The sequence below is a fragment of the Pteropus medius genome, unplaced genomic scaffold (assembly GCF_902729225.1).
Source record: "Pteropus medius unplaced genomic scaffold, Ma_sr-lr_union100, whole genome shotgun sequence".
Classification (NCBI taxonomy): domain Eukaryota; kingdom Metazoa; phylum Chordata; class Mammalia; order Chiroptera; family Pteropodidae; genus Pteropus; species Pteropus medius.
The window spans coordinates 6,037,895-6,065,890 of record NW_024340848.1 but is presented as its reverse complement, the minus strand read 5'-3'; the positions used below and the strand labels follow the sequence as shown (position 1 = coordinate 6,065,890).

Sequence of the window (27,996 nt, the reverse complement as noted above, 5' to 3'; positions counted from 1 at the left end):
TGAGGTATAGGAAGACAAAATAGAAATAGAATACCTAATCCCCGCAGTTAATGAGTTTAGGCTTCAACGAAGAGTATGCAGTAGATCATACTTGTTTTTAAAGGATACTATTAAAAGAACACTAAATAAATGAAAATGATAAGTTGTCAACAACATAAGCATTGAGAAGGAGACAGGAAGGCTGAGAAAACTAAAATGAGTAATAACCATAGCACTATTCTTCTAAAAGAAGAAAAATATGCAAAGAAATTTTCAGAAATAAAAAATACATTGACAAGTATAATTTCTTCCAACAGAGAAAGGTCTTGGAGGCCCAATTTCCTGTTATCTTACTTCAAAGTTTGCTTTTCATTTTCAAGTTGTTTGGGTTCAATTAAACAACTAGTTAGGAAGGAAACAGTGTGAAGATCATATACTACTATATATAGTCATCCCAAGAATAATATTTGTCCATTTAATGAATATAACAAACCTTTGAAAGCATAATAAATGGGAAATTCTGAAATTTATAATGAGTGATTTTTAAAAATTCCTGAGGGCTATAAGTGCTTTTTAAAAACAATCACTGAGTGCTATGAATCATGCAGGCTTATAAGTTGGTCACTGACTCTACCTTCACATTTCGGTTCAGGATTCTCTTCCTATCTAATGCAATTCTTGGAAACATATGGAATTCATTGCTTAAGCAAGCTTTCTCTTCCTTCAGATTTGCTAAAATGCCATTCAACCAAAAGCATTGGGTGACTACTGAGTGATACAGAAATGTTCTTCATAATGCATTTATAATACACTTTCATATTTTCTTCTGAATCTTGCCAAAGTTTATATTGAATAGTTTGCTTGTCTTGGTGTTCATATATCTGCTAAATAAGAGTTGAATATTTTGAATTACACTTATCAGGGAGATCTAAAGATGAAGCTTCATTTTAAAAGGGTTGTGCATATTAATAAACTAGAGATGTCATTGCTAGTCAAACAATAATGAAATTTTGGATGGAAGTAGACATTAAGCACCCTTGTTATCAGTTAAATTCCTTATAAGTTGTGTTCATCTTTGCAATTTGAAAATGGTATGCTCTGTGTAATTTAATGCTGTTGAATACACAAGACATAAGAGTGGCAATACTTGTTGACATCGTTCTGTATCTAGAATGAATTCTCAATATGGAAGTCTTCAGTCCTGTATACACTCATTAGTTCTCTTAAAAACAAACAAACAAACAAAAAAAAACAACTTTTTATTACTAAAATTTAGAAACCATACAAAGATGACGATATAATAAACCCCCACGGTATCATCAACCAGCTTTGACCATAATCACCTTTCTGTCCACCTTCTTCCTTTTATCTACCCACCTCAGGGATTTCATTAGGACAGGGTATGCCATTCCAGATAAAGTGTCACCTGAATTATTATTATTTTTTTTGAATTTTAGAAAAGCATACAAATGCTTTTCTTATGCTTTACCATGTGTTTTTGCTTAGAAAGGGAAATCTTATATTGTCTCAGAAGAGGAGAAAAACACAGATTTTATTCTAATTTCTTATTAAGAAAGAAGGTCAAGAATCTCTTGACACAAAATCACAATTAGAGAGTGAGTGACATACACTGTTTCCCACTGCACATCACACCAAACTGGAGATAATGAGTTCTCCATTACCTTGACCAGTCTACATTGAGCTATTGTGTTCTCAGGTCTGAACACAAAAATGTTGCCCCTGATCTCTAAGTTATACTACCATTAAATTTTTTTTTCAATTTTCATTAAAATAAGAAAATCAGTTTTCTCTTTTCAGTGACAGAACAATTTAACTGAAATAAAATTTCTCCTGTAATTTACCCTTACTTACTCAAAGGATTAGTGAGCCACCGTAGGGGAATAGATACTTGTCTGCTCATTAACATTCATGACCAAGAACCCTTCTGGTAGGGCTGGTTTCAGCATTTGATAGAGCAATACTTAAAAGAAATTGGCTTGTCTGTGAAACAGCTGCTCAACGAAGCCACCATGCAAGGGAATTGGTGATAATAAGAAGATAATATTACAACTACACTGGGAGCTTAATGTGTTTTAAGTTACTTTGAGGTATGTGGTAGGGGTCTAAGAATTAGAAAAAGATTGGTAGTCCATCACAGAGGACATGAAGCTGCTGATCAGCAACTTGCTTCCTTAGTTTTAAAAGATCTGTCGAGAGAGAGAGAGAGAGAGAGAGAGAGAGAGAGAAAGAGAAAGAGAGAGAGAAAGAGAAAGAGAGAGAAAGAGAGAGAGAGAGAGGGAGGGGAGGGGGAGGGAGGGGGGAGGGAGGAGGGAGGGAGGGAGGAAGGAAGGAAGGGAAGGAAGGAAGGAAGGGAGGGGAGGGAGGAAGGAAGGAAGGGAAGGAAGGAAGGGAAGGAAGGAAGGAAGGAAGGAAGGAAGGAAGGAAGGAAGACAAATTGCCTTGTACAAACATCTGGATTCTTTTTGCAATGCATTTAAAGAACATTCTGCATTGGATCATAGATTCCAACATGGTGCAAACGCAAGGCATTTGTGATTTATAAATCTGTTCACTAGTACTGCCAAAGCCAAATCCCTGCTTAGCTGATTCTTATTTTAGGAAGGTCTGTCCTTTGGGAGAATGGACAGATTACTTTCCAACGCCAGTGAGACCAATTCTTTAATTTCTAAAACCCAAGTCAGCACATTCTGAAGTGTCTTTCAGATGAAATACATGTTATTGAGGTAGTGGCCTAGCAAACTTAAAGGAAGCATTCAGCTAATTACTTCCTATAATGATTAACATTATATCCCTTGTGAGTTACAGTTAACTTGTGTTCTGTACAATGATGGAGGGAATTAGTACCATAAGAAATGGAAATATTACATCTACTTATTCTTGAAAAGCACCATGGAAGAGAGAGAGGTGTGTGTGTGTGTGTGTGGGCCACGTAGCAGGGGGTTGAGAGTAAAACAGCTGTGTCTGCCTAACTGTTTATTTAGAAAATACTTATTGTTCTTGAGTTAGTGAAGAACACAAAAAAATACAAAACAAGCAAATATGGAACATAAAATATTGTTTGGGAAATAACAATAGGCTATTAGTTGAGGATTGTGGTAGATGAGGATTTAGAAATATTCTCTCCCTCCCCAACCTCAACCTCCAAGGGAGCCATATACTCCTTTTCCCCACTGATGCTGGTAATGACTATGAAATTTGCTTTGCTCAATGGAACCTGGGAAGACAATGTGCAATTCTGACTTATGCTTTAATAGAAATCATGCCTCCACATATGTACCTTAGTCTCCAAAATGCACCATGAGAAGACCAACCCCAAAATAAGGCACTGCTTCCAAAAGAGTAAGAGACTTCTAGAGCAGGATAGTTTAAATCCATACTTTAGAACCAAGCCTAGTTGAACACAGCTCAAAACAGTCAAACTCTGGTCAACCCAATGATGCAACTTGTTTATATCCTGAAATTTTGTGGTTGTTTGCTACAAAGCAATAAAAGATTGATATAATGCCAAAAACATTTCTAAAAGATATGTGCATAAAAGATATATGTAAATGTCAATAAAGTAATATTGTTTGGAAAAAAATCAATAGTAAATATGTTTATGACAAGTCCTAAAGACTGTGAAAATGCATACAAAATCTCTGGTATCCTTTGTCTCCTCTTGCCACTTCTTTAACTATCACAATGTTAAGTCATTCTTTAAAAATCCTATCTGCCCGCTCTTTCAAAGTCTTCTTTTGTGCCTCAAAATAAAATGCTTGACTCTCTCCTTTCTGTTTCCAACAGGCTTCTACTTCATGACATAGTCAATTCTGCCTTCTTTAGTATTAGTTTATACTTATGTCTCCCTATCAAGGTAAACTCTGTGACAGATTGTGACCATATTTTTGACATTATTAGTTACTTTTTTAAAAAAATCTACTACATACTTGGTTAAGCACCTTCTATATGGTAGGTTCTGAATAAATGTTTCCAAATTGAAATCAAACACACACAAACACAACCACCCACGTGACAGGAAATATAGAAGATTCTAATGCCATAAGGAAAACTACATAGGTTTTCTTAGTTTTCAAATAAGTATATTTTCTGAGAAAATTAGATCATATTTTAAAGATATCCTTACATTATTGTCGTTGCTACAGTATATAGATGAGAAATGATATTTTAAAAGAAAACGCAAGCAGATTTGCAGTGTAAAAATATTATACTGCTATGTATAAATTATTTCCGCATTCAGTAAAATGAGAATTCTGAGGGTGTTGCTGTAGAACAAGTTCTTCACAAGGATGGAAATTACTGCCCTTTTTCTGCTTTTAAAAATACACCTGCTGCCAAAATCTCTAGACAAATGTATATCATTAAAATACATAAATAAAAACCAGGAAGGAGAGAAAAATGATAAGACCAAGAAGAACACACTGAACGAAAAAAATATATCTCATATTGAGTTTCAATGTGAACAAATTTCAGCTCAAATAAATCCGAAGAAAAAAAAAATAACCAAAGTAAAAGATCCCTTCAACTAAATTTTCCTGTCTCTGAATAATCCATATTCCATGCATGTTCCTGGAGAATAGGTGCAGATGCCCACAACCACATAGAGGAGATTAACCTTTGTGAGGTAAGGACAATAAACAACATGCCTTCATTTACTCAACAACACTTTTGCACGAAACACTAATTTCTCTTTAATTTAGGGATAACTTCCAAGTGAATATTGTTCCCCCTTTACCAAAAATGTGGCTAAATTCTTTACCCATCGATATCATTATTACCTCGTTAAAGAAATATCAGTGATTTTTAGCCAGTGTTCACTCAAAACAAATAAAATGTGAGTTAGAATTTCAACCAAATATTGACTTCCTATCACTTTACTATTTAAGTCTGATGTAAGTCAAGAAAATTAGATTACAGCCTTAGTTTCATCATTTTGTGGAAACTTGGCAAGTCATGTACCCTCTCTGAGCTCCAGGTTCCTTAGGGGCTGGATTATATTTACGTGGGTAATTTTCTGTTTTTAAAGATTAGAAAACTCTTCTTCCATTTTTCTCTGAAAGACATTTCCACCTCCTCCCCACAATAACTGGGGCAGGACAGGCAGAGAGAAATAAAGGAACAGATGCTGCTTATCATGAAATCTCAGCATATTTAGGGACTGGAAAGCACTCAAGAGATAATGAGTGGTGGTGACTAAGAGCCTGGATTCAGGAGTGCTCAGCTTGGGACAGAATGCTGACTCTGCCACTATCTGTGTGACTTTGTACTGCAGTTCACCCCTGGTAAATAGGTTAACATCTGTAAAGGGTGAGGTACAGGCCAGGTGTTGTCTATTATTACTATTACTACTATCAAAGTTTTGGATTGTTCTCCATTTTCTTAGGATCTTAATGAATCAGCCACTGAAACATACGACAGCCATTGAGATTTAGACACAGATGCCAATTTGAAAGGTCAGTCACGAAACAGAAAAATGCTAGGGAAATGAGGGAGTGCAAAAGATGTCCCTCCCTTTTCCTGTATTTTTATATAATTTATCGGTTTTGTGTCCTTCTGGCTGTATGGGTGGTTTGAAAGAGGTGAGAAAGGTAAGAAGTAAGGTAATAATTTTATGATCATTCCACCAGATGTACCTGGCTGGGTGTTCATCCATACTGTAACCCCTTGGGTATGACAGAAAATCTGGGCTTGGTTATTGAGCAAATTGAAAGCATCCTTGTATAATTCTCAGGGAATCTTTGCAGTGGCCAGGTCCTGGACAGCAGGGTGAGGGGCTTGCAGGAATGTATAATGCAAACCAGAGGTGATGATTTGGCCAGAAAAAAAAGGAAAAGAAAAACAAAAACAAAAACAAAATCCATGGGGCATTTGGAGAAGCACCAATGCCAAGACATAAACATCTATTTTATATATACTCATCATAACTTTATAATTCTATGTTTTAAAAGAAAAAATAAGCTACTCAGTTATAAGAAAATTCTCAACCAAAGAATGAAAATTTCTGCAATTCGTATTATATACTTTTTTAGATTTGTTTTCTCTCAGAAACATTTTTTTTTAATTTATTGCCTCTCAGCTACCTATTTTAGGCTAAGTATATAGAGAAAAACTTGACCATTTAGGAAATTTGGGAAGAATTCACATTAATTTAGGTTTAGCTTCCAACCAGCCAATGAATATTTACAATTTCATACAGTGTTATCTTCTAATTATTACCAAAGATAATAATAGAAACTAGAAAAGACTATGACAATAAATACAATGTTACATTATGTTAAATGTTTTGGAATTTCAAATTTTAAAAGTCACCTCTGTCACAAAATGAAAAGCAAAATTGACTCAAAACATTTCCAGTATAATAAAGAAAACGAAAACTATGGATTAATTATTAACAGTGATTGAATCTGGCCTCTCTGAATATAGTTTGTACGGAATCACATATGTCAGATACAATTTAAATTGTTGCTATACTTAATGAAAATAGAAGGTCACCTTTTCATATAATATAGTCGTCATTTATACAATAAAGTACACATAGCCAATAAAGACATGCAAAATCTAAATGACAAATCAAGATCTCTAAGAAAGCAGACCAGAGACAGAAACGTAAAATGGAAACTTTGGATCATGAGAGCCCAGCAATGATGTAAAATAACTCACAGAATACAAATGACTTATATGACTATCTCCTTATCCCTAGAACGTGATCTACTCAGTCACTTTTTTGAAAAATAAAATGTAAAGTCCCTCAGAGTACCACTGGTTCTATTGGGAGAGATAAGACTCAGAGGGTAACATTCCACAACTGATCCTAGATAGTTCTTCTGTACTCGCACCAACTTGCACTCATCAATAAATGTCATGAGGAAGAGTTTAAAAAAATAAAAGGTAAGCAAGAAAAAATGGAAAGCTACCAACATCACTGAACCAGTATTTCTGAAAGATGACTTAGCAGGATCATTTTCTAGGTATAAGAAGATAAGACGTACAATTACATGACTGACCTTCATGAAATTGCCTAAAGAATGGGCAGAAACTAAAATGGTGATTTATTAATTTACATGTTTTTATAATTATTTATTTTTAATACTGACCTCTTCATTAGCTGAGCTTACTAGGATCACATATAGATTGGAAAAAAAAAAAAAAAAATCTGGTCTATGGCCATGCTACCCTGAACGTGTCCTCTCTCCTCTGATCTCGGAAGCTAAGCTAGGTTGGGCCTGATTAGTACTTGGATGGGAGACCACCTAGGAAGACCAGGTGTTGTAGCTGTTAAAAAAAAAAATCTGGATGAAACCTTCCTTGAAAAAAGGTCTTAATTCCTCTCCCATCCCAGACTAATGCAATTGAAATGAAACACACTGTTACTAAAGAATCCATCACCCTCTATGTCAGATCTAATCTTAGCAAAAATCAATGTCCTGTCAAACTGATAGACATAATGCCCCTATGTACATTAGCATGATTTAAAACACACCTGTAAAAAAAGGAGAGCGAGAAAGAAAAAAAAAAGTGTGTTTCTTCAGTAAAATAAATGAGATCTGGGATTACAAATTATAAATCCAAAGATATTAACAGCCATTGATATGAGAATAAAAGAAGTATCTGGCTCAGTCTTGTTGAATATCTTTACTCATTTTTTAAAAAAAATCAACTCTCCATAAAGCTATCTTATATCTAATATTTTTATTAAAAGGAATACACACACACACACACACACACACACACACACACACACACACTCTATGTACCATGGATACTGCCCTGAAATTATTTTAACCTAATTTTAGATTACAGTTTTATAAAAGCACTAGAGTTGTTTTTCCAAGACCTAGGTAGAAGTCAGCATCAGCAGATCGCTCTAACCTGCTTTCTGTAACAAACGATACATGTCTCAATTGGCCTCAATTTGAAGTGATACATTATAGTTCCTCAAATACTGAGCCCCTTCAGGGGCTCCTGAATGTCACTGGGTTTGTGATTTGTCAATCGAGGGTGACTCCCAAGTACTCCCTAGCTGCATTCAAGGGAACAACATTCATAGCATCACTTCTAAATAAGGAATTATTTTCATATACATCCACATATAAAGTTGAACACAGAGTGAGAGGCAGAGGAAGAATGTGAAGATGTTGAAACATACTTGCAGGAAATATAAGTCCCATTCAGTTACATGGAAAATGCCACATCATCTTGAGTACTGAAAACACCACTGGGTGGACTGCCTTTTAGAACTTGGAGGACTGATTTGAAAGAAATTGGTGTTGTTATACTAGCTTAAAACAGCAATGAGGCAGAACACTTTACCAACTACAGAGGGGAAAAAAAAAGAAAAAGAAAAGCTTTGGCAAGACTTTTCCACACTGGCTCTGTTATTCCTTGACTAAAGAGGGTGGAGAACATGAATGGCAGTTCTGTTGCCTTAGGGCAACTTAATATGACCAAAGGCGCACGAGGAAAGTTCACCACAAGTTGCAAGTCTCATTTACAATGAGTCATAGTAAGGTACATTCATTTCTTAAAGCTCTAAAAGCTATGTATCACTTAAGAATATTAACTTTATCCTTACTAATTCAGCTTATAAAAATCAGATTGCTTTTAAATATTTTTCTGAGCCTCCGATGAGAAAATTCAATGCCGAAATCCTAGTAATAATTACTTTCACTCTTTGCACTTTCTGATACAAAAGGTTTATTTAACAAATAGAATATAGAATTGAACTCAATTGCGTATGATCAGGAAATCAATAGAGGGTTTAAACCTTATGCAGAAAGCACTGCAACTGCAATGTAAAATGTGGCTACATCATCAGAAGGGCAAATTCTAAAATAAAGGAGACCATGTCACTGGCAGTTAAAACATGCCTGTCTCCTTAAAAGTGTTGTTACATTTCAAATAATTTTAAATGACATTTAATTATTTTAAAGAAAATCCCCAGATGAAAACTGAAGACAAGCAATGGTATGACAAAACCTGAATTAGAATCACTCTAATAATGAAAAATTGAGCTAAATCTTTCAGGATAATTCTCACAGCAAACCACAAATGCAAAACAGCTCTTTGTTAACTCAGATTTTTCCCAGCTATAACTATTAAAATTGTCAAGAAAGCTCATGTTTTTTTTTTAAGTTATAAATGTTTAAAATGAAAAGAAAAGCTCCCACTTTAAAAAAAAAAATGTTTTTCATATAAAACCGAGATTCTCATAGAAAAGTGCACCTATAACAAAGTGAAGTGGAAACTGTTTCACCTACCGTCAAATTTCTTGTGCCTGGACACGAAAGTGGTGCGCACAAAATGACTCGTCTCCTCCACAAGGTTTTCGAACTCGAGTTTGCTTTGCTGGCTTAACTTGTCTTCCATTTCCGTGGTGCAGCATGTATATTCTTGAGGACAGATTCTTAAGTGTTCCCCTGCAATGAGAAGGTAAATGTCAGGATGAAATGATGAGAACGTCAGGAAATTCGCTTCTCTCACATTTCCCTCACATCCTGGGGTCCTTGTTCCATTAGCCTCTGCAACCATCCCCACGGACTTTATCTGTGCCTCAGTGTACATAACATTTCCAACATGTTGGACTTACGTTGAACCTGATGCTGTGGTCTGAATGCTTGTGGCCCCACTCAATTCACACGTGAAAATCCTAATCCCCAAGGTGATGGTATTAGGAGCTGAAGCCTTTGGGAAGTGATTAGGTCACGAATGGGATTAGTGTCAAATAAAAGAGACCTCAGAAAGCTAATTCATTCCCTCCACCATATGAGAAAACAGCAAAAAGATGGTATTTGTGAACTAGGGAGCAGGCTTTCACCAGATGCTGAATCTGTCAACATCGTGATCTTGGACTTCCCAGTCTTCAGAATTGTGAGAATAAATGTGTGCTGTTTATAATATAGTTATTTAAAATACCGGTTTATGGTATTTTTGTTATAGCAGACAAACAGACTAAGACATCTGATATTTATTTCCTGTCCCAGTCATGGCAATGAAGGTATATTAAAGACCTCAGAAGACCATGGCAATTTTCTGCTTTTATTTCAAATGTACAAAATAACACCAGGTGACAAGAGACACAACGCAGTTATAGTGTGCTTGTCTTTGAAAACCTCAAGTAAGGCAAAAGGCATTCAGTCTCATCACCATAAGTCTTAGACAGCAAGGGCAAAAAAAGTTGGGAATCATTCCTTGTGTTCTCTTTGTGCCTGTCCATCTGTCAGAATGCATCAGCTTTTCTCTGGGTGAAAGTGAGTATGTTTTTAATGGCAGGTCTCCTGTGCCACACATTCCCTTAGCTGACATTTCTTGTCAGAGAAAATGTTTGCCTGCAAGGAGGAAGGCATCGATGGGTTTAATTAATGCTTATGTTATTTGGAAATGTAAAGTAAAAGGTAATGAAAGTCTTGTTATTTAATTCAACAGATTCATCTCTGGGTATACCAAGCCACTTGTTTTGACAATATTGCTTTCTTCAGCGCTATCTGCAAGTAGGAGCCAAACCTTTGCTTCATGAAATTAAAATGGTCTATCATTGCATAAAATGTGCATTTCCAATTGATGCAGCTCTGTTAGTGTTAAAAACGTACAGCAGAGCCTATGGAGGGAGGAAGAAAAATCCACCTAACATCTTGCTAAGTAAAACCAACAAATTGCCCTGTTATCAAAGTCACAACAGGTCATTGAAAACCAAATGTACTTGATATGGTGATTAAAATTCATTTATAATGTTTAACAGTACTTATATAAAATTATGTCCTATGACTCTGTGTGCTATATAGGGTGTCTCACGATTCCTCATGTAGTTTGATGCCTTAGTACCTACTTAAAACTACCCCAGAATTTTAAAAAGAAGTGATCACAGTCTAGATTAATGTTAGAACTTACATAATTCTTAGAAGGGAAGGAGACCATGAAATATCATATGTATATTAAAGAAAATGAAAACACATTATACTTGAGAATGATAAACATCAAATTCAAGATAATGGTTCTCTCCTAGGAGGAATTAGGATTAGAGAGAAATACTCAAATACTTTTTTCTGTAATTTTTTATTTTTTAAGTAGTTTGATGGATATGTGGTGATTATTATATTATCTTTATTTTTCTGTGCATTTAAAATATTTTATAATAAAAACTTGGAAATATGACATTAAAATATAGTAGCCACTACAGTTGTGCTAGAAAGGAGAGTTGCAGGTAGATATTTAAAAAAAAAAAAAAGCTGCCCTTGACATTCAGAAGCCAGCCTGGCACTCCCTAGTAGGTCATGACAGTCTATTTCACCTAAACAATCTCACAGAATACCAATGTCAGACAAATTACTCTCAGACCATGATAAAATGCAACAAAACAAGGGTACTTCAAAATTGTGTCTAAGCACAGATAAAAACAAGGTCACTATGCCATCCAAAGGGTACTGAATACCTCCTGTCTTGGGCAAATAAGTGCCTGGTACTTTTTGACCATTTACAGATTAATCTTCTTACTAGTCTCCTTCCTTGTTGGTCAGATTTATTGAAATACATTATTATAGAAGTACCTCTGCTTTCTGATAGCATCCAATGTAGTCTGAAGCCCTGCTTCTCTGAACCCTCCCCTAAATCACTCAAACAAAATCTAAATCCTATAACAGATTCTCTTGAAGTCCTTATTGGGAAACCCCATGGTTCTCCATGGCGTAGTCCCACTTACTGCAGCTAGTGATAATTCAGCTTGTTCAACGACAGGTGTGTCTGATCAGTTCTGATTTGAAGGTGCTGAGTTACAAAAATGGAGAGGGATAGAACGTAAATTTTAAATAATTTTCCCCAAGTGATTCTGATATTCACATCCCACTGAGAAACATAGTTCTAGAGTTTAACACACTGGGAAGGAATAAGTATGGCTTTATCTAAAACAAATAGTTCACAAATCACCAATTTTCTTTTTATAAAATATCAAGTCTAACCAATAAGGACAAAACCATACAGATTAAATGGATATATAGTATTAACAACTCTGCAGAATGTTCTTTTTTCTGACTTGTTACAAACATTTTTTAATCCCCCTATTCTATTCCTTATTTCCCCCTGCTCCATTTGCTACTTTATTATGCATGTATAAAATATTCATTACTCAAGATTTAGTGCATCAGGGCTGCATTCTACTTTTGAATCACTACGGCTGAGTCTACAACAAAATGTATGGAGATTTGGTTAAAAAAAAATTAAAAATTAAAAAATGACCAAAAGAAAATAAACTTTTTATGACCTGAGGGAAATAGTTGTATTTTGAATATTTGTGGGGGAAAAAAAACCCCATGGATCTACATTCATAAAATTAGATTGGATTGGCGATATTATAATCTCTAATCAGTCCAAGAAAATCAGTATTTTATGTCAAGTGATAAATAAAAACAGAAAGATACTTACTTAGTGAGACAACTTTAAACCAAAATTATTTTGCTCATGCATGCGTGCATGTGTGCATGTGTGTGTGTAGGGTCATAGAGATATATGTAAGAGACTGCCTTATTAATTCAAAGCAGATTTGGAATTTTTATAAAACTGAAAGTGTCTTCAACAAGTTAGTTCCTTTCTCATTTCTATAGGTCTCTGGCAGAAAGAAAACTAGAAAGATGGAGAGACAGAGATTGACAAGCATGAAGAGAGAAAGTGAAGAGATGGCAAAATCATCTGAATGTTGAAAAATCCTACTGCAGAAAGAGTAAATTTTCCATGCAAAGTGTTTTGAGTGCGTGGAGAGAGACCATGTCAACGTCCCTAAGCACACAGGATTGGGGCACCTCAAATGTATGGTGGAATTTAGGCTGAGTTTTGCTTTCTTTCTGAAGTATTACAGATAAGAAGGTTATGTAATAATTGAACTATTGAAGTATAGTTCCTCTTCCTCCCTAATCTGAGGTCTCTGATATTTACCAAAACAATCTGATGACTTTGATTGTCCAAAAAGACTTAGGCCAATAAGACTATTTCTGTGTTTTTGGTCCTAGAACAGGAGCTTGCCAACCATGCCTCTGGGTCAAATCTAGCCTACCATCTGTTTTTTTAGGACCTGTGAGCAAATGATTGGTGTGAAAAAATCAAAAGAATATTTTGTGCTATGTGAAAGTTTTATAAAATTTAAATTTTGTTGTCCATAAATAAGGTTTTATTGAAAAATAGTACCACTCATTCGTTAATGTATTGTTTATGGCTGCTTTAGTATTAGAACAAAGCACTTATGACAGAGACCATAGGGCCTGCTACGCCGGAACTATTTACATTCTGAAATCATTCATGCCAGCAACTCTCTATATATAGAATTAGCTCTAACCCTTGCTGTTCCAATTTCTCCATATAACAAAAATATGAAAATATTCTCAGCTTAAAAACTTCCTGACATTTAGGATTATCTGATGTAATAACTGTATTCTTCCAAAGATGTAACTTATAAATAAATAAGAAAGTGTTATATTTTAACAGTTTCCCACTCACATTCCTTTCTCAAATTCCCTTAGGTTCCTTATATGTGTTATATAATTAGATAAAATATTGCTCAATTGGAGTGCCCTTAGACATCTCCAAGATCACTAATAATAAAGATAACGACGAGCTTATTCCAGAAGATCAAGATGAGAGACCATAAATGCAGAAAATGTGGAATTGAAACTATGATCATACCTTTATTCATCAGACATTTATCGATAACTTTCTATGTGCAAATCATGATGATAGGTTCATGTCCCGCAAGATCAGACAGGTCAAGTAATCGGCTTACACAGGTGTATGCTTTCTTAGGGCACCTGAAGTCATGCCAGTGAATACCTGAGTCCCCATATCTTATAGAACTTTTCACTAACTCTAAAATATATAAGAGGAATTATAGATATAGAAAAAGGGAATTCCACCAGGAAGTTAGAGAATGAGCTAAAATTCAGGGACACACGATCAGATCATAAATCGTCACCTGTTTTCCAAAAAAGAAGAGATAGGCCTCTTCCTCCCTCTACATGCCCCCTTCAACTATGTGTTACTCTTTACAATGTCTTTCTTCAAATGCCTGCCCAGATGTTCATTTTCACTCAAAGATACTGAGGTGACAGCAGAAATGTGATTCTGCCATGTCACACTCCCTCCACTGATGGCCCTGGGCCTGCAAGTCACTGGGAATGGACTTCATGAATGGCACGGTGGGAAAGAGCAGGAGACAGGAGGATCTCATTAACCACAGAAGCCAGCCTCTGTGGGTCTGCTCCAGCAGACTCTCTGCCCTTGGTGGTGACATGTGGGGACCTGAGAACACACATTCCAAACAAACAAACAAACAGCAAAATGAGGTGCCCTAAATGAGTAACATTTCAGAGACTGTAGCCAGTCACACTCTCGGCTTTTATAGAGCTTTGGAGTATGGAAGAAAATTACTACTCTTGCATGTTCTAGAGGGTAGGCAGGAAATAAAAGACTGAAAAGTGAAAAGAAAATGGCAAGATCTCACAGAACAAAGTACTTCAACTTCTGAACCTCCAAATTCCATCTGATGAGAGTATAATATCTGTTTTAGACTTAGCCGCTCTTCAGAGTGTATGGTCCATGCCAAAGTTCTCTCTTCCTTGAACTATTAAAATCTCTACAGTCAATTAGCTGTGTCTGGTATCAAGGTAGAATCTCCTCACCATTTTATACATTGAGTCATATAACCATTCGGTTTGTTCAGTTGGTATCTAGAAAATTGACTGGAGCAAATAACGTAAGGAAAGGGGTTTAAGGAATCAAAATATTCTAGAAAAAGTTAACTTTTAGTCAGAGTTTATGATAGCTAAGATAATTTAATGGAGTTAATAGTCCTATACTGCTTTTAGTCTCACAAAGTTCCTATACATACTAATCAGGAGTGGCAGATCACGGGAAAGCAGCATTTTTTTTAATGTATGTTCCAGTTCATTTCTTTAAGTTCAAATTCCCAAAACCTCCCAATAAGCACTTTTTAACATGTTTCAGTGTGAAGCACTACTAGAAATAATCCTTTCATATCTTTAAGAGCTATTCTCCTCTAGTGATGTTATTTAGTCCATAATCAGAAATATTCAAACTTTCACACAAGTTTTAAGAAATTTAATTAATGCGCTGCTTCAGTGGAACTTATCACTCAAATCACTTATAACAGTGTCATCCTCTGATGTTGTCAATTTCCTGATAAAGAATAAATACTAATTCTTTTAGTTATAAAATTTTCACTCTGTATTTTGCAAAAATAATTCCTTTGAGCAAACCAATAATTGTTTAAATCTGTTCCAACAGTTGCACAAAGAGGATTTCAAACATACTGCTCTAGATGGTATAGATCCTGCCTTGATAGCACTTCTGCCGATGTTTCTGGTCTTTACCATTTCCTTATTTCAGAGGAGCTGGTGGTTTGGGGGTGGGGAATGGGCATAGAAGGTGTGGTCAGAATTAACAAGGTGGGAGGAGCACGTGGGATAGGGAGTGGGCAGTGCTTGGAGGCAAGTTGGTCTTTGAGATGATGAAGCAAAAATTATCTTTCCGTTTTCTCACATGTAATCTAGCTCTAATATAAAATTATTAAACTTGCAAAACCTTTGATCATGTTTAAATAAAGAGCATTTCTCCTTGTCTTAAAATAAACATATCTTATTTAATTCATATAAGTAAAACTTTGAGACATTTAATAAAAGCAATGCCTTAAAAATGATTATCAGTAACTCGTAATATGTAGGTACACACACATGCATTCATATATATACACACACACATACACACACAAGAATACATAGCATTTTTCCTCGATATTTTTTTAATAGTAAAGATCAGAAAGGTCTCTGAAGAAAATTTAAATTGCTACTATTTTTCTTCTTCTATATAGAAAACAGCCCAGCAAACTGTGGTTAAACATCACAAGACAATAGCGAATCATAAAAACAATGTGATTTCATGATCTAAAGTATGCCACAAACCAGTCACTCAACTTATTAAAATATTTTTAATTAATGTAAAGCCAATATAAAATATCATAATTGATATCATAAAGCTAATTGATAAATCTAGTAATACAATTGATCATTCTATATCCACAAGAGGAAGAGTTCTTAATAATAGTAAAAGTTTTTGTAGTTAGATCATGGCAAAAGAGAAGAAAGAGATTATCTTTGTTCTTTGAGTTTTTCCAGCCTCTTTACCTTATATCTCTGCATCTAGCTTTTTAAAGTTTTAATAAAATCTGTAAATAGAGTGAGAATTGATCAAAAGGCTATCTAGTGCCATGTACTTCACCCCAGATGTGTACTAAAATTGGATTGGGGGAAGATGGACAGTGAGGAATAAATAATGAGCATGCTTTTCCAAGAGATTTACCTACAACTATTCTGATAAATTCAGCGATCTCCCAATGGGACCTTTCTTTTCCTATTATTTTGAAGATTATATTCAGCAAGCTGTATATTTCATATAAGAAATAGTTAAATGACAATAAAAATCTCATCACCATCCAAAAAAATTAATTTGTTGGTCTCAAGACAGTTCTTTGAGAATTAAGACCAGTAAAGAAAACTTGATCTCATCATTTCTGTATTTCAAAATCAAAACAGAAAGCTACACAAATACAGAAAACTTTAGTTATGATCTATAGGTATCTGAGAACAAGATAAGCAAAATACCAAGGAAAGGACAAAATTCCCACTCTCTTCATCTCTATGCTCATTGTAATGTATACCTCCTATTTCCCCAGTACCTTTTGAATACTTCCTATATGCCAGCTACTGTGAAGTAGGTATTTTTATCATTTTCATTTTACAAACTAGGAATCTTAGATTAAGTAACTTAACCTTTGAGCTAGAAAAGCCCTGTCTCCAAAGCTCATCCTTGTAGTCACTCTAACTTGTAATAAGACTGGTTGGGGCACAGCAGCAAAATTATGGAGGTGGGTAAGTGGGGGTCCTCATGAGATTTTAAATTTTCAAGGGAAATTCCACATATGTGGAAAACTGCACAAACTCACTGTTGGAGATAGTTTGACTTTCAACATCAGATTCCATTACATTTTTTCAGTGACATCAAATCTTTGCAAAGCTGGTTTTTTTCTTAATTTCCATTTGAGCAGGATAATTCTACCCTAGCCATCTGCTATACTCCTGCTATTATACCCCAAATCAAAATTATGGGCACTGTCTTATTTACATTTGCAGCGCTCACTGTCTCAGCATAGCTCTTAGCACATGAGAGGTTCTGTAAGAAATGTTGAATTGAATGAATCTGACTCTTTTTGCTTTCTCACTTATTCAATCATCATTCAATAGCACCCAAGCAATACATTAGGTATGTGTTTGGTGCCAAGGGATAAGAAAAGACTCTATGCTTAAGAAGTTCAGAGTGCAGCATGGAAAGATGCATCTATGTGTTAAAGTCCACAATCTAGAAAAGCACACAAATCTTACCACCCATCCACCTCCCAGACTCTGATGACTCATAGAGACAGCATTAATTATTAGAGCTCTTTGATTGTAACTTTACATACTTCATTTCTAGGTAAGTAGCAGTAGTAGTGCCTATCTCTTTAAGTTTAAATGACAAGCAGGGACATTCATATAATAGTTTCACCTATTTCTTTCACTTTGCCCTGGTTCAAGTATCTTTCAAACTGCAGGACCTGAAATCATTTAGCAGGTGTCCACAGCATTTGTGTTTAAAATAGAGTAGAGTATTTCAGAGCTCATAAGAGTTAAGTGTTTCTGGTGAAAGTTTTGCTACCATTGTATATATTATGTATGCATTTCATTGGGATGAACAATGTTATTTCATATAGTAGATTGTGGGCAAAAAGTCTGGAAGCCAAAGTTCAATATTGTGTGCAAGTAATGACAGAAAGGGCAAAGAGCCCACTTATTAATGCATAGTTGGAAACCATAAATAGCCAATGTGGCTTTAGATAGGTTGGACTGATTTAAAGGCATGTTTTCTTCTTCAGAATATCAAGATATCCTCCCTGGAAGCATCCTTAGAGATGTCTAGTCTTTACCAGGCTTCCTAAAAATTTTTATACAGGTTTATTTTCCACTTGTGTTTCATAAACACATTATCTTGGGACTAATAGAAAGACATATTGCTAACCTATAACAGAGAGAATTAAGTAGCATTCATAAATATGTTGTGGATTTCATGCTTGCTCACAATTCATTTGCCATGCTTGTCTTAGGAAGTGCCAAAAAATTTCATATTCAGATGTTCAAGATATCTACAATCCTATAGTCTGAATGGCATCTTTATGGGCACGCTTGGTTAGATCTAGTGAAGCTGCTCTGACACTGCTTGCCAAATCCAGGCAAACAGTAATTCATGTTTCCGATGACCTTCTGCAACTCAAATGACCAGAGATGCAGACTTACATCTTTCTCTGTGTCCCATGTTGCCTAAATTAAACCAGTTGTCTCCTACAAGTTCGACCACAGATGATGATCAATTTCAAGTTTATTGCAGTTATAATCCCACACACATCTCTACTTACTCAAAGTTAGCTATTTTTACAATTGAATTTGGTGAACCTGTGGTGATATACAATAAACCAATTTAAGAAGGGCTTGTTTTTGACCCTGATATAGCAGATCAGCATTCTTACTAAATTATATGACAGCTCACTTGAGAAATTAGGATTTACCGTTTAAAGCCCAATGGCTGTAAACTAGTTCAGTACCAATTCAGTAAAGGGGCTGAGGCGAGGTGAGAGTGATTAAGAACTTAATCAAATTGAACTGCATGTAAGTCTTTATGAAAAATTATTTTTCTTCTCCATAAAATACTGCAATTTTAGTAGGCATCTGTAAAATCATGACTGCAACACCGATCATATCATATAAAGTAATAAAAGGCTAAGTGGCTAGAAATGTTGCAAGATCTATGGTATAGTCTATGAGTGTATATTTCTTTAATTATCTGCCTCCATGACAATGAGACTCCATAATATCTAACCTTTTACAACTCATAAAGCCATTAATTTATAATAATTACTTTAATTCCCACTAATCATTTAAGATGGATGCCCATAGGTAAATATCGCTCAGTCTCTATTTCAAAAATGAGTGATGGGAGGCCTACAAAAAGGAGATAGTCCTTTTCCCCTGGCATCACTTTTGCAATTAATAAAGGGCAAGAGGTCTCTTTCTAAAATTCATGTAAGGGGACCTAGATTTTAAAATGACATTACTTCAAATGCTATAATAAATTCCAGCATCCTTTCCAACCCGGAGTTTTAAAATGTCAGTGTTCAGGTGACAGCAGTATAGTCAAGCATTATCATTCAAAAATTTGTGTGATTAAAGCTCAGCCATGGTTTTAAACCAAGAGGAGAGTATAGCCTCAGAAGAGGCAGGAATAAAAACTCCCCTGAAATTAAAGTACAGAACTCTATATATTTAAAAGAGAATGAAAGGCCTGTTTGAATTTTAAAGAACATACTACATAAAGACTATTGAAAAATGTCTTGACATAGAATAAAATGTTTTAAAGAAATACTTTTTTTTTTTTAACTTAAACCTCAATAGGAATTTTTAAAAAACAATACTTAGAGGACTCTTAAAGTAATCACAGCTTTTTCTTCTAAATAATCTCTTTGTTTGGGATATGTTTCTTAGACTGGCCTCAAAGGAGGCAGAATCAATAATTAACCGATATAATATGGACAGAAACCATGTGCAGCTTTGTTTTTACCCGGCACTTAAAATCCCAATATGTAAAAAGAACTGATTAAGTCAATATCCTAAAGAAATAAGGGAAAAAAAATAATAATGAATTTCCTTAGGATATTTCTCAGATTGGCTCTTGTGGAGTAAGACATTAATAGAAAAAGGACTCGAACCAGGCCCTGGTTTTGAAGAAAAGGCTAGAGTGGGATGATATGCGGTCTTTGGGAGACAGATATTGCTTCAGAAAGTTAACTTTAGCCTATGTCTATGCATCTCTTCATGGTTACTTCTCATTACAAGTTATATACTCTGTAATCAGACTTCCTATATTAAAAATTGCCATATTTGGGGAAGAAAAATTACACATACACAATAGTACACATGGAAGCTAAAGATCCAACTTAGCTCAGTTTTAATATATGCATAACTTCTTTGAGCTGGATTACTAAGTTTGTCATTTCAGGGCTTCTGAGCGTAGTTCCTTGGGTAATAAGTATTTGGGGTCTATACTCTTAATCTTTAAGAGCTCCCCTGAATTTAAACAATTTCTCCTCCAAGAAACTTATACTGATCACCTTAGTTGAGGTGTCCCCACATAACTGTTACTTTTGCTCTGCACATTTATAGTAGTGTTCATTCCAATGTATCTGAGTGGTTATTTATGGAGAAGGCTATCTTTCCATTCATCTGTTGCCACTCTCCTTTTTAAGTCCTGTGCCCAATAGAACTATGGAAAACAAAAAACAAAAAACAAACAAAAAAAAAACCCATATCATGCTCAATCATACTCTGGACCTTGGCAATGCTATTATTTCAACAGAGAAAGCTATGAGCTTCTCTATTTCAGCTCCTCTTCTCCCCGCCATCCCTTCTCATTCATCAGGTCTCAGGCTAATACCACTTCTGAGCCTTCCCTAACCTTGGAGTCTAGGTGAGGTGTCATTGCACTTCCTGTCCCATGACTTCTGTACATGGCCCTGTGTTACACCTATCACTGCATTATAATAACCAGCTTATCAATACATGTCCCTCACAGGCACACAGACTGCTTGAGGGCAAGGACTGTGTCTTGTTCATCAGCTACATCCTTACTATCTAGCTCAATACCTGGCTCATAATGATTCTCAATATATTTTGGCTCAGCAAACAAATGAAATAAAAATGAATTTATGTAATAATTCAAGTAATGGGCTTTGCACTAAGTAGAATACAAGGAGAATATTAGGTTCACTAAGAAATAACTAATTTAAGAGAATCACTGCTGAATCATGGTATATGTAGGAGATATGGTATATCCAAGAGAAGGCGGCAAGCTGGTTGAAGGCCCCAGTAACTCAGTCATAGAAATACTAAGTCTGTAATTATTTTCGTACTGATTGAAATTCAAACCACCTTTTTAAAATAATTAATTTGAACTCCCATTTACATTCCTTTAAAGAAATCGAATGGTAATTAACTACCAATATACATAATTTTAAATGAATATAATACCTCAAATGTAATTTAAAGGAGAAATTTTAAAAGTATGCCATTACAAATAATATGCATGTTAATGAGTAATTCTTGGGTCATGGCTAAATTTGAGGCAAAAGAAGCAGTCTTTTGACTACATGTATTGGAACTATAGGTACTATCATCACTATGATCATGATAGTAATACATACAGCCTAATAGTGGTGTGTTGGATGGGCATATTAAGTATTACAAACAGCGTAGGTCCCAGTGATGACATTTTCTGAAAAAATGAACAACTTGGTAAAAATCACTAAATAAAACGAATACAGTTTTTGTTTGATTTATCTCATAGTAATATTTCTAGAAAATCAGAGTATACAAAAAGCATACAACAATACTTTATGGTTATAGCAAAACAGAGTTAAATTCGAGGCTCAATTTACTGCAAACAGATTTTTTTTTTTTTACCTATCAGACAGGATGTTTAAAAGTTTTGCAGGATGCTGGACAAGTCTTCATTTTGCAGAAAGGTCTCACTCATGGCAGGAAGTCTTAAATTCTTGGTAATTACCTACCAGTTGCCAAGGCTAGAATGTTCAGAAAAGATACCTGCCCTGGATGGGAGATGGAATAAACAAACTTAAACTTTTTAACTCTAGGATTCTACGATATTATACATAAGATATTTATAGAGAGTGAGCCATTGAGCTAAAACCATTGATTGTTTATTCATTCATTGATTCACAACACCTCTACATTCATCTACTCATTCTTTCAGTCATGTATTGAGTGCCTACTTTTACAAAGAAGTCCCCCTGGTACTTCCAAATAACTAACCAGCTTAGGATTTTCTCCAGAAAATCATCTTTGCACTCTCGTTAGAAAATCCCATTGATTGACCTAAAGGTCAACCATCTTCCCAGGTGTTCTTCTGTTGAGTGCTTTGAGGTAGGTGGAGAAAAAGATTACTTCCAGAACAGATCAAAATTAGTTCAGTTACCCCTTTAAAGTGCCCAGGAGAGCCCATTCTTTTATACTGAATAATACGTCCAATTTTGTGGAGAAATTCCCAGAAATAAGGCAGGAAGTCAGAGGTGAGCAAACCTGTACAAACCTATTTGAAGAACATCCGACAGTTTTCCCAGACAAACTAGAAGCTATTCTATTTCACTGACTCTCAGGTTCATTTTCTTTTGCAAACACATGCTCTTAGACAATTGGTTTTTGATGGCACATTTTGTGAGAAGAATCTTTAGCTACCTCTTGGGGGGCATGTTCCTGACACTTTGCCCAATGCACTGTGGAGAGCAAATGACATGGCAAGGATTTGTCTCATCACCTCGCTGTGCAAATGGCTGTAATTTACAAATCTGGAAGCATGCATCCTCTTGGGATTCACAGTAAATTCTCCTTTCTTTTCTCTCCAAATTAATTTTGTTTTTCATGGTCGCCTTGCTATAGGAGAGAGACATTGTATGTACAAGGAGTGGTGGAATCTAGCCAGACTTGCAGCTTCCATAGGATTTGTCCTTAAACAAATCCTGCTGGGAGACTGCAAGTTAGTTTGAGCCCACAACCAGATAGGAATTTTACTATCAAAAAAGGTATAAGCCATTTCCAATAAAAAACATGACCTTAGATTGCTCATTTCTAGTTTCTCTAAAGAAAGTTTCTGTAGAATTTCCACCTTTTGCAGAATTATCATAAATAAAATTGCACCAGTACATGGCAAGGAACATACACACAGTCAGGGCTGACTTGAGGAAAGGTGCCCTGTCACTTCATACTGTGACAAAGAATTAAAGACACAGGGCTTTGGTGCTTGAAAAGTTGTAATGGTGTTGGCCCACCTCCATTTCACAGAAGTCCAAGCTCATTGTATCTTCCAGCTTCAAATATGATGATTCCTCTTTCTCTAAAATAACCATTGAGTGTGTAAGAAGTCTCAATGCTTAAAAGTGTTTCAAAAGCTAAGAATAATATTCAGATGACTTAAGTGACTTAAATAAAGGGTGTACACAATTATGAGAATGGCAAGCATGGGTCTCATTCTCCATATTAAGGGGTAGACAATGTAAACTTGTCCAAAGCTATGTTTCATGGGAAGAGGCTGAAATCAGGACTGAGGCATTCAACCGAAATAATACACACAGTCTGGGCTTCGCACTCTGCAAGCTCCTCTCATTTAATCCTCAACCCACACTCCAAGGTTGGCTTAATTGCACCTATTTATTCATCTTTAGAAGTGAAGCAACTTACTGCCAATGCCCACGCCTTCTAGAAACTGCCTTCACTTAACAAGTAACCTACTTTTTTCTTTGATTACATGCTTATTTCTGGTGATTTGTGGTTAAGGGGGCGGGTAGAGGTTCTGGGTCCAAGACAGGGGAAAGCTACTTGAAGTTACTCGTCAGTGCTGTCACTAGTTATTTTAGTAACTCCTTGCCTGAAAGAATTGGGTATTTTTAACTTTAATTTTTACTAGATAAAGAAAGTGAGGCTTAAGCTCACATAGCTCCTTGGTAGAGAGCCCAGAATTCAAACAAAATTGGTTTGCACTCACATGAGTGCTCTCTCAGCTGTGACTTTCCCATCTCTCTTTATCCAAGTCTAAAATGAGGGTCTCCCCCCTCCCACTTTGTGTGTATGTATGTGTGTGTACACGAGTGTGCACTTTTCACACTGTGTTTGCTCAGGTTGCCGCAAACTTGAACTAGGCCATCTGAACCCTGAACTTCCCTTCTTAAATCCTGTATATATTTTGTCCTATCTTTTTGATCAAAAACCATAGATGGCAACAGGGATATAACCTCAGCATCAAACTCCTTGTTCCTTTCTCTTCCTTCAACCCTAATGTTTAAAGAAACCACTGGAATGTTCTTCCAAGTAGCAATTCAGATACAAACTTCTAACTCCTCCTATTCTAGCTACTTACACATTGGCTTCTACTTTTTTCCATGGCAGGCATAGACCTCCTTCAGATCTGCTAAATTCAAACTCGAACCAAGAAATGCCTCCAGATTTCAGCCTCTTTGCGGAGCACAGGGAAAGCATAGGTGAGAACCCACACCACCTACGGATTTTCTGAAAACTTAGCACTGATCTCTCTGGAGCATGGTCTTTTTGAAAGCCAGATCTCATTTACCTATCACCACCTGAGTACAATAAATATGATATCCAAAATTCTGCCACATAGAGAATATTGGTAAAGGATAACTTTTAAAAGAGGGCATAATTATGATTCCTACAAATACAAGATAAATATTTGTCAGAGCTCTTATTTAACTAATTAATGAGAGAACCAGTCAGATATTATGTGATTCAAAAGTGAGAGAACCAGTCAGATATGATTCCTACAAATACAAGATAAATATTTGTCAGAGCTCTTATTTAACTAATTAATGAGAGAACCAGTCAGATATTATGTGATTCAAAAGTGAATTCAAAGAACCACATATGTGTAAAAAAATAAATAAATTGAGTCACTTTAAAATGGAGTCAGAGCTGCCATCCCAGAGGACCTGCCTTGCATGTCTTATTCCTCAAAATTCTGAATGTTACAACATGGCAAAAAATAATTTTTAGACTTAACCTAAAGCAACACTGCGTCCCAAAGAACTGTTTGCAAAGAACAAAAAAGCAGATATTATGACCACCTTACTGATGACTACCAGACTGAAAATTAAAAACATTGTTTAGAATTAGCATCACTACATTAGCTTATGTGCACCAATAGAAATGTCTTCCTTCTATTGATGTAATTGTTTACCTTCCCTTTATCAAAAATGTCCCTTCCTAAATATCTGCTTCCTAAATAACTATTCTTCTGATCTCAAATAAATTCTTGTTGTTGCTTTCACTTTGATCTTTTGTTTTTAGGTTAACATATAATAGCAAAAAGGAAAATAAAATGTTAAAATGAATTACAATTAAATGTAAAACTGATTTATTCTAGAAAGAGGGGTAACAATAGTATTGGAAGCTGAAAATCAACTGTATTCCCTCAGGATGAAATCACTTTGCATGTCTATGAACAGGAATCTTTTGCATCGTTATCAATTATCTACAACATACAGAGATGTAAAGTAGCTCAAGGATAATGATGGGAGAAGGGTCTCCACAGAATCAGATAACCCAGAAGGTCCTGCCTAGACTCTGCCTGATTTTCCAGTGAGGATGTCAGCAATCATTTTGGTCCATTTCAAAGTTTCTCACAACTTTTTCCTAAAAGACGAATTTAAATAAAATTAAATAGGACAGTGGAACATAACTGAGACTTATTTTTAAAAGAATGTAAAGAGTAATGGTTACTTAAGCAAAACTCAATATTCTATGGGTGTCTAGTACAGATTAAGAAATGGAAACACAAAAAAGAAAGTCTATACCAAAAACCTAATAGGCGATAAAATAAACTATATTTCCTTTCTCCTTCCCAACATTTGGAGTTAGTCAGCCATTAACAGCTCCATAAAACATATTTATATATGTCATTATTCTTTTTAACATGTAGCTAGCTGATTAGCCCAACACCACTGGAGAACTAAATGAGAAGCACATTAAATAATGCATGCCACCAATCGCCCCATATAACTACACTGCCGTGTACTATCTTAGTAGTTGTCACAATTTATTAACATATTTCGGGAATGATAGTGCTGTGTTAAGAACCATGGAGGCCCATGGGGCTTCCTCCTGCAGAAGCAAGGCAGGTGTGTTAGACAGTTCAAAGCATAAGTGACAACTGTAAAAGCAATAGCTAATCAGCCTTCAATATCGTCCACTGGTACACACAGGCATCTGCCAACTTAAAGCAAGTAAGTTCTGAAACACTAATAAGTCTAAAATAGTATACTGCTGGAAAATCCAATGGCTGTCTCGTTTAAGGAAATGAAAGTAGTATATTGAGTAGCTTTACTAAGTATACTGACCTATCAGCATCAAGAGAATTCTGTATAATGTATGTATTTTCTACCTTAAAAATAAAATCTCTCCTTGGAGTTAATTCTTAGACTTCTTTATCTATCTTTGAAAGAACCTGCACTGTTATTCCAGTTTAGGACTCACAAAAGAGACTTAAATTCTTTAAACCTGTTCAAAAAGATACCTTATAGGTGATTGTTTTCAGAGAGTTGCATTCTGTGAAAAGATCTCCTTAACATTCCTGACATTCCGAGTCCTAATGAAAGTATTTCTCAAATACATAATCTAATATATAAATATATATAAACACATACTCATGTTATACCTATTAATAATCACAATTAAATTATTAAACTTCTGGTATTTTAAATGTAAAAGGTAATGTAGAGATTTCTTCCTGTGACCTCTATACTATATAGATAAAAAAACTCTGATGTCTAACTCATTAGTTCCTGAGCCAGAGGCAAACAGACTGATACAGTCCTCTCCATGTTTGCATACTTTGTCTCCACCAGATAAGTCACCCACTATGAAAGATGTTCCAAGTTAATGACATGTTTTCTGCTTTGTGTATATTTTATACGTGCTACTCATTTACAGAAATTAAAGAAAAGCACATACTATTAAAGAAGAATTAATACACCAAGAGCCTTTATATCAATTTTTAAGCATGATTTTTCCCAAATTTTTCAAGTGTTTTTAAATTCTCAAGTTTTTTAAAAAGCCTATTTCATATTTCAGCAAATTGACTTGTGAGACTACTTACTGATACCTTCAAAGCAAGATTAGTTTTTATTAAAATGTTATTCACTGGCAACTGGTCTTTTGATTAAAAAGCATTAATAAGTTGCTTGAGAAAGTGACTTGTTAACAGGTCAATCTGTCACCTGATAAAGACTTTAAGGAATCTATAACTCAGATGCTAATGGTAATAAACAAGCCTAGGGCAGCAAGAAAAATTTGTAGTCAACCAGTGCTCCTCAAATCAAGGGAGATGGACCATCTGGTTGCTGAATTGGACAACGCTATAATTTTACACAGTCACAGTAATATATCAGCTGTGCTGTGCAAGTTGGTGGTATTCTGATAATACTTAACTTGCTTCTAACAGCTGCAAGTCAAAGCTTTTTATGGTTCTTGAAAATGAAAACTAGAGCCTTCCCAGTTGGCCTGGTGTGTCTTAATCATTCATCATAAGTTTATATACTAAAGTTTAGTAAAAGCTCTATGATGAATGAAGCCTGATCCTTTCCATGTTAGAATAGGCAAGAAGATTGTGATGTCAAATATGTTTTTGTAGGGGATAGTTACGTTGTTTCATTACAAAATTCAATTTAATACATTTCTTCAGTTTTAGCTGATGACAAGATGCAGTTCAGTTAAAGAAACTCCATAGCAATGTTTTCTTTTAAAGTTTTTGAATTTTAATGTTTTCTATGTTTCACAAGAAATATTGAGTGACCTAGAGATATAGATTTAATTTTTCTTTTAATTACAATCTAAATCATGTGTGCAAGGGCCACATGTATTGGTTGTCTGTGTCACTAAGAGGATTTCATTTCCTCACAGAATCTGTCAGACTAGGATACAATTAAACTACAACATTACTATAATATTAAGATGTACTTTGGTATATATAGTCTTTTAACATTCATAATCATAACAGAGAAATAATCTACTTAAGTACAAATTAAAATATTTCCATTTTATTTTCTCCCCTCCGTCAACTAAAAGACTATATTATGTGAAATGAGGTTGAAGATTAAAGTTTTGTTTAGTGTTTTTATCTTGTCCTTGTACTACCAAAATGTAGTATAAGCCTTTTTTACACTGATAATGTGTGGAAACTGCCCTGCTTTTACAGGAGAATGCTTTGTGTGCGTTATGGGTGTGTGTGTGTGTGTTTGTGTGTGTGTGTGTTTGTGTGTGTGGTAGCAGGAACACATAAATGTGC

The 27,996-nt window shown here is 35.2% G+C and overlaps 1 protein-coding gene and 1 pseudogene across 1 annotated transcript in view; one reads left to right on the top strand and one right to left on the bottom strand.

Annotated features, from left to right (window-relative positions):
- The window catches only part of GPC6 (glypican 6), a 984,775-nt gene that overhangs the window by 736,595 nt on the left and 220,184 nt on the right, over positions 1 to 27,996 (bottom strand). Inside the window, exon 2 of the mRNA XM_039837677.1 lies at positions 9,255 to 9,413. Within this exon, the coding sequence (XP_039693611.1) occupies positions 9,255 to 9,413 (159 nt within the window). The remainder of the gene's footprint in view (positions 1 to 9,254; positions 9,414 to 27,996) is intronic.
- LOC120582740 (uncharacterized) lies at positions 7,154 to 7,272 on the top strand (annotated as a pseudogene).